At 38.6% G+C, this 8,548-nt stretch overlaps 1 protein-coding gene across 1 annotated transcript in view; it reads left to right on the forward strand.

Annotated features, from left to right (window-relative positions):
- Window positions 1–7,408, forward strand: part of LOC124552499 (glutamate-gated chloride channel) — a 436,122-nt gene extending 428,714 nt beyond the window's left edge. The window contains exon 15 of the mRNA XM_047126783.1: window positions 6,671–7,408. Coding sequence (XP_046982739.1) covers window positions 6,671–6,814 — 144 coding nt within the window. The 3' untranslated portion in view covers window positions 6,815–7,408. The remainder of the gene's footprint in view (window positions 1–6,670) is intronic.
- Window positions 7,409–8,548: the final 1,140 nt, after the last annotated feature.

The following is an 8,548-nucleotide window of genomic DNA, read 5'->3' on the forward strand; positions in this document are numbered from 1 at the left end:
ATAATTGGTGATCTTTGCTGCTGGTTTTACTAAGTAATGTCAAGGGCAAGTCAATTCTCCTATTTTCTTAATACCAGGTGATCAGGGTTCAATGTCCCATCAGTGATCAGGTCATTAGAGACAGGGCAAGTGCTCAGACACAAGAAGGAAATTGGCTTTGTTCTTTTCATAGGAACCATTCCAGCTTCTGCCTTAACAATTTAGGGGAGCCACAGAAAATTTAACTCTAGGTGGCCAGTGGGGGATTTGAACCATCTTCCTCCTGAATGCAAATTGAGTGTCCTACCATTGTGTCATCTTTCTCACTGTGTGCTCTTCAATGCTTGGGAGGCTGTGAGGGAGGGGCAATGGGGGTGGGAACGGGAAGCAGAAATGGAGAGGAGCAAGGAAGGGAAAAAGACTGGTGGGTACATTGGCAGAGAGCAGCCCACAGTGAGGATGAAGGAATGTGAATTCAGAGGAGGTAATAGGACAGTGGGAGTGGAGACTGTTGAGTGGAGGGTGTGGAAACAATAGTTTATCCTAATTTGAGGCCAGGATAATTTTGGGAGCAGAAAATGTATTGTAAGTAACTCCTGTTCACAGTTAAGAAGAGCTGATACTGGAAGGGAGGAACTGGATGGCTTGGATTTGAAGCAGCCATTGAAGTCGAGCACGCTCTCTCACAGGATGGCCCATTTTGCTCTCGGCCACAGTTTTGCGGTGGCCTTTTGTCGTAATGGACATCTGGTTGGTAGTCATACCAATATAGAAAACTGGGCAATGATTGCAGCAGAGTTAGTATGTAACATGGCTGCTTTCACAGGTGGCCATCCGCTGATGGGTAGGATAATCCTGTGACAGGGGTGCAATAGAAAGTGCTGGGTGGATAGATTAGGCAGCTTTTGCACCGGGGTCCTTCGTAGGGATACGGTCTCTGTGGAAAGGGGCTAGGATTGGGAATAACTTAGAGACAGACTACAATGTTGTGTAGATTGGATGGGCAACAGAATATCACTTTAGGAGGGGTGGGAAGGATCTTGGGTAGGATGTCCCTCATTTCAGGGTAGGATGATAATCAAAGCCATTGTGAAGAATGTGGTTTAGTTGTTCCAGTCTGGGTGGTTTTGAGTGTCAGCTCCTTTGTAACTGGTTCTTGGGAGGATTGGGGGTGGATAGGGATATGGAACAGGAAATCTGTTTGTGGACTAGATGAGGCCGTCAGCATACTGGGCGCGGGACTTCTTGTTACTACAGATATGCCACTCCCAGGTGGCTGGGATGTACGAGAGGGTTTTTTTTGTGTGGAAGGGATGGCAGTTCTTAAAATGCAGGTACTGTTGGTGGGTGATGGGTTTAATGTGGGCAGAGATCTGAGTGGAGCCACCAGAGAGGGTGAGGTCAACATCCTGGAAGTGGTGTCTTGGCCCTGAGTCCAGATCATGAAGATATTATCAGTGAACCTGAACCATGCCAGGAGTTTCTGGGTTTTGGGAAGCAATGAAGGTTTCCTCTAGATGGCTCATAAACAGGTTGGCATAGCAGACTGGCATGTGGGTGCCCATGGCTGTGCCAGAGGTCCCCCACCCCTTGCAGTCACTGTAATACACATGTCTCCTGTTCTGCTTCATGCCTATGAGCAGCTAACATACTGTACCACTTCTCCCTCTGCCATGCATTTAGAAAGTCACTGGGCAAGGAATTATGGACTTAGCGTTGAACTGTTCAGTTCAGTTGATGAACTACAGGTTCAGCAATAATGTAAAAGACAGGAATTGTAAGCAATACACTATGTATTTGTTAATAAATGTTAATAGTATATTCTATTTTTTGTGGGCAGAAATTTAGGTGCACACTTTTTTTCTGGATTTTCTAGCAAAACCTGCCAAGAATATTATAGGAGCCAAAATCTTATATTTGAGATATTTCAGTCTCTGTATTCTTCTACTGTTTTTAATCTCTACAGTTTCCTTAAGCACTACAGAAATTATTCCTTATTCCTGTGATGTTTAGTGTTTAGATGTTCAATTTATTTCTAAGTTATGGTGCTTTCAGTTGAGGAACTTATTTTTCCTGTTGAAGGTGTGTTTCGAAATGCCAATAACTAGAAAGGTTTAGTGCAGTAGGCGTTTGCTGAAAAATTTCCAGAAACAGTTGTACGTAATCACAATGCAGTTCATTGAGAAATTTTGAGGGACACCTCAGTGTTAGATTCTGAATGATCTGGAAGGCCACCTAAGCTAAATGAACAGAATTTGTTGGATATTTTGGCTTCAAGCAGCATAGCCCAGCAAAATCATTATGTAAGATGGCACAAGAAAAAGATACTGGACCTCCAATCATGTGTAAGTGGCAAGACAAACTTCAAAATTCTTTCTGTATAAAATTACAGCAGCATGAATTAAAAGAAGCAGATCATGAAAAGTGAATTTGTTATTTCAAATGGTTTACACATTTCATTGAAAGGAATACCACTGGTATCCTTGATGTCACCTTCTATACAGACAAAGCCTGGTTCCACCTCTCTGGTCATGTTAGCACACTAAGTCCACCATTATGGTCGATGGAGAAATCTCGTGTTGTGCTTGAAATGCCATTGGATTGCGGATAGAAGTATCCAGAGAGTACATTATTGGACTTTTATTTTTTAGAGAAACTGTGAACAATGAACATTATTGTTTAGTGATCTACAATTTCACTGGCTAACTAAAGGAAAACAAAATCAACTACTCTTGTTGCTGTACACACAGCTAACACTATGGATCTTCTGGAAGAGCTTTTAGGAGAATGTGTCATCTCAGAAAACCTGTGGCTCCATCACTCACTGAATCGTACTCCATCAGACTTCTATTTTTCAGGAGTAGCAAAATCTGTAGTGCATTGAAATGGCCTGAGCGCACTTTGCGACTAAAAAACTGAAATAATTGCAAATGATGTGCAGAAAGCGTTTTCCAATAGAATAAAGTGGTTTCAGACTTGTGTAGCCACTAGTGGATGTCATTTCGTACATACTTTGTAACGGCACAGCAACTTTTCGAACACTCTGTATTACATCGTTGTGTTGAGGCATTTCTAGCTCACTTCTCCTGTGTGCACAGAAAGTGACTCTTCCTCAAGAAGCTCCTTGTACTTCCTTAGAGTGATCTATTCAGCACAAGTGAGCCCAATAATGTTCTCATGACTGCCCCTCAGATGACATCACAAAGATATTTTGTTTGTAAGCTCCACAAAGACTCTGAGGGATTAAACTTCAATGACCTAGTTTTGCAGCATATTTATCCTATTGCATTCACTGAAACATGAAGTGCCTCTTAAAAGTTGCAGTCATTAGACAAACAGCAGCTATCATAGTGAAGGTAACTGAAATAAAGTTAACTGAACTCTTCTGTATTCCCTAGCTGTATATTGAATTCAAGCTTCTATGAAATGTACTCTCACACAAAAGTTAAAAGTTAGATCTTTAGAAGAGATATTGCTGCTTGGATGCAAATCACATCAGTTTGACAAGTACCTAAGTATTCCAGGATCACCTTGTGATGAAAATACTTTTTCCTCTATCCTATCTGGATTCATATTTGTGAAAATGCTTATATTGGTCGATATGTGCTATGTGATATGATTAAAAGTAATGAATATAATGCTTATACAATCTTCGTGTGTTTAATCCATTCTTCCACACTATTTGTTCCATAATATACAAGCTGTATAACTGCATAGCTACTTCAGTTGCACGATGCACAGATGCACGCTCCAGCCCTTGCCCCTCTGTGCGCAATGCTCGGCAGCGATGCTACACGTGCCTACACATCGTGTATTGTGACAGCATGGGAGGGGGAAGAATAGGGGGCACATTGTGAGCTGTACTTACCTGAAAAGGCAGGCATGTGAGGGTAGCTGATGTAATTGCACTTACAGTAGCTTACTTACTCACCTTCACCCATCATAACAAAGCTACTGATATGCAAGAGAGCTGGAGGTAACAGCTAGTCAGTGATAAGATTCAATGATGACATTGCTGTTCCTGGTAAAAGTGAGGAAGATTTGCAGGACTTGTTGAATGAAGTGAACTGTCTAATGAGCACGTACTATGGGTTGAGAATAAACTGAAAAAAGATGAAAATAATAAAGAGTAGCAGAAATGAGATTAACAGTTAACTTTAACACAAAAACTGCAGGCCACAAAGTGGACAAAGGGAAAGAATGTTGCTACCTTGGAGGCAAAATTACATGTGACAGAAGAAGCAAGGAGGACATAAGTATCAAACATCAGTCCTAATTTTAGGAAAAACTTTCTGATAATGTAGATTTGGAGCACAGCATTCTGTGAAAGGATATTAAGGAATAACTCCCGTGATACTTAAGGAAACTGTAGATAGTAAAAACTGTAGAGGAAGACAGAGGTTGGAATATGTCTAACAAATAACTGAGGACGTAGGGTGCAAGTGCTGCTTCATGTTGAATAGGTTGGTATGGGGGAGAAATTCATGGTGGTCTACATCAAACCATTCAGAGGACTGATGAGATGGAAATAGGTGGGGAAGGAAAGAAAAAATGGAAAGGAAATTCAGAAACAGTACTCTTCTGTCTTTGAAAGTATCAGATCCACCAATGCCTATCACATCTGTTGGAAAGAAGTTTGTTCAGATGAAAAGGATGCCATATTTCTCCCACAATTGTCTCCTCCTCCATTGCTGCAGCTGCTGCCAGTAATACAGATAATTGTCACTTTCTGTAGTCCATCATCACCATCAGTCAGTTTCTGATTACCAAAGATTCATCATTGTCACACTGTTACTTCTGATGTTTTGATAGCTCTTATGTCTTTGGACGTCCATTTGAAATTATGAGTCTATTTTTATGCACAATATTTCAGTTACTGGACATAATGCTGTAAGCAGTCATCTTAGTTGCAATCATTTGCCAGAACTTGATCAGATTTTGGGGTATTGTTGATTTCACACTACTTTTTTACCCGATAATAACTCTTGGCACAGACTACACCCTTTCTTACAAGTTTATTCCGATGTTTCTTGAAGTGTAACGCCATTGACAACTTGTTAAGGTCTCTCAAGACACAGTCAATTACTGTAAATAGCTACTGACTTAGTGGAGCTGTAGTCATAGACTAATAGGTATTCTAGCAAAACATGCCACTCTTAGATTTTAGATATTTTGTGAACCAACATGTTTTTACAGTAAAAGTATACATTTCTGTATCCAGAAAATTTTGAACTGCAAATTAATTATTCTTGAGAAGGAAAGTTTCCACTCACAATGTAGCAAAGATGCTTAGTCAACTCACATTTCCACTATATGGTGAGTAGCAACTTTCCTTCTCATAATATTGTTACATCCCATCCTGGATTTTCCATTGTTTGATTAGTTAATAACTCTTTATTTTTGAAAGTTTTTTATTCTACTGAGCTACAAAATTCTAAAATTCTGAAAGAAAACAAAATGTTTGTTGCATAGTAGAGATTTAGGACCTTTAAATTGTTGATAATATCAAATCTCAAAAGAAAAAAAAAATCCCTATTAGCAGGACTGAACTTCAGTGTGCATGTGTTTTCAATAAAGCTTAAATTTTTAATATTTCCTTAAATACAATATTTATACCAATGGAAAACCCAGGATGGAATGTAACAATATTATGAGAAGGAAAGTTGCTTCTCACCATATAGCAGAGATGCTGAGGACTGCAGTCTCAGGCAAAGTGTGGTTTCAGTTGCCTGAGACTGCAGTCATATGTGTGAGTTGCGTTTACGTGAGAGAGTGAGTGTGTGTGTGTGTGTGTGTGTGTGTGTGTGTGTGTGTGTGTGTTGCTGACAACGGCCACTGGCCGAAAGCTGTAGGTGTGAAAATACTTTTGTTGTGCCTATTTGTGACTCAGACTCTCCACTATATGGTGAGTAGCAACTTTCCTCCTCATAATAAATATTTACACCATTATCACAAGCCACTTGTGTTATTTCCTGTACAGTAAAAATTGTAAAAATTCAAAAATAATTGTTCAATTTCATATACTTACAATGTATGTACTAGTTACATAAAAGGAAGAAATAGTATTAATATTAGGAGAGGTAGCAGAGCAAATAGAGTTGTTCCGCCCAGCTGTTCTGACACTGACCACATATAAAATGTAATCTCTGTGGTACATGAAGTCAGTTGTCAAAATATTGCACATGAAAATAACACAGATGGACATTCACAGACTTTTTGGCCATAGATGGAGTATTTACAATAGCAATGTGAATTGCAGTGTATGAGGTTAAATAAAATACAGTAGTAGCAGGAATATATCATCCGAATTATTGGAATAACCCCTGCCACAGGTATTGCATCTGAAGATCATACATGAAAAAGGTAAGGCTAAATTTCTTGTTGAAGAGTCAAAAGATGGATGCAAGAGAGAAACAGAAATTTCCTGCACTTTTGATCTTCATGCTTAGCCAGAATCAAAATTTTGTTGTTACTGACAAAAAAACATTTTAATTTTGATGAGTTATTATATAGTTTATATTCATCTCATTTTGAGTTGTGCATGTTGCAGTAGCATGCTCTTCCATAATGAAAGCTGACTGATCACCACAGCACTTTGACAATGCCTGATGCAAAGCTACAAGTTTTTTTTAGTTGTGACAGTGTCGATTGTTCCTGTGTAAACTGTATAAGGTCCTATCTCTGATTTCAGGTCCGCAAAAAGGAACCACCTCATCCCATCAGAGTGGCGAAAACAATAGACGTGATTGCGAGGGTGACCTTCCCCATTGCATATGCAATATTTCTCATATTTTTCTTTGTACATTACAAAGGGTTCTCCAATAGTTCAGAATAAGCTAGACTGCCAGTTTGGAAACCGTGTGTTCTATAAGATGCTGTTGCAGCAGCAACAACAACACCAGTGCTTTGGCAGGTAATGGCTAATGAGTGCTGAGCTGAAGAGTATAATTAATTGGTGCTTTTGGGAAAAAAATTGTACCCTGAAGTTTTATTTTATTGCTTATCTGTGAAGTGATCAGAGCCTCTTCTTCTTTTTTGTTGTTAATGGACACAACAGCTACAAGAATTGCGATTCTGATTTTGAAGATGGTGGGTGACTACTGAGACGCTTGGTCGCTATCGTAGTAACTGCTGAGTCTCGCGAGAAACATTTCATCTTAGGGAAGTCTGTGTAAATGACTGTTAGATATGTGCTCAGTGGCTTGCCTGATGAACCGATTGTAAACTTAACTGCCAACTATAATGAGACTTATTCTGACTTGTGGTTAGCTTCATTACAAGAAGAAAGAAACCTAATAGGGTCGCCGTATTTCCAACTCTTAAAATCTGGTTGTGAGTGACACAGTTCTATCATTGTTGCAGGATTGTTTTGTCTGCAGAATGTGGTGTACATCAAATCACACATTTTCCCCACTGACATGGTGGGTTTTGTAGCTATTTTTATCATTAGTGTTATTGTTGAATGACATTTATGACATGTTGATTTTTTAAGAAATACATTTGAAAATTTTTAAAACATCTTGACTGGTAAACTTTGATGTTTTTGTACATAGCATACCAATTTACAAACACCAATCATCATAGGTAACAATATTCTGTTTACCAGATTTTGATATATCAGTAATGCCTATAAAAATAACTACTTTCTTTATTATTGTGTAGACTCACTGTAGTTAACACAGAGTTTGAACAGTTTATTAAGCTTTAAAATGGGATTAAGGTGATATATTAGTGATACATTTGCAGCTTAAAATCAGCTTGTAACCATTCCTCAGACCATTGATTAAAAAAAAAATAGTAATTTTTGAAACTTGCATTAAAAATCTCGATGGCTTAGCAAGTGTTGCAAAATTATGGGAAGGTTTGGAGTTCGAACATTGTTTATCAAATGTGAAGATGAATAGTTGCCAGAAATGTTTCTGAAATATGTGCATCTAAATTACATCTCTTTGCAGCAAATGCACTGTTGTTAACACTGAAGGTCTGCACGTCTTTCCGACATAGAAGGTCAAACTAGGAAGTAGCAGTGGCATAACTATCAGTGGAAGTAGCTTATTGCTATGGGAAATCATTTCCCTTTCCTTGGAAACATGGGTCGCTTCACGTTTCACGATAATTCTTGAATTATTACAGAATTTCAGATAGCCCTGTCACATTCTTTTCTGTCACTATACAGTCTGATGATCTGTCCTTTCACAACAGTTAGATATTGCAGAAAACAGTTGTGCATAAACAAATTTAGGGAGTGGACTGACTGAGATATTTGGGTTACAACATACTTTGCAGAAGACACAGCTCTACACATACATGAAAATAAAATTTCTTTGGTGAGGTATATTAATTTTTAACACATGAACTACAACTGAAATTCGCTATCTTAGTTAAGCATGCACATTAACAATGATTTTATTAGTTTTATTGAAATTTATGAGGCTCTCCACTTTTGGCTAGTTGATGAATGACAGATCAATAATTGTTTATGGATGGGTGTATTGGCTGGTGGATGGTGTAAAATGTCCATACTACATTCATTGGACATTATTCAGAAATAACCACATTTTTATAACAG

The sequence above is a fragment of the Schistocerca americana genome, chromosome 10 (assembly GCF_021461395.2).
Source record: "Schistocerca americana isolate TAMUIC-IGC-003095 chromosome 10, iqSchAmer2.1, whole genome shotgun sequence".
Lineage (NCBI taxonomy): Eukaryota > Metazoa > Arthropoda > Insecta > Orthoptera > Acrididae > Schistocerca > Schistocerca americana.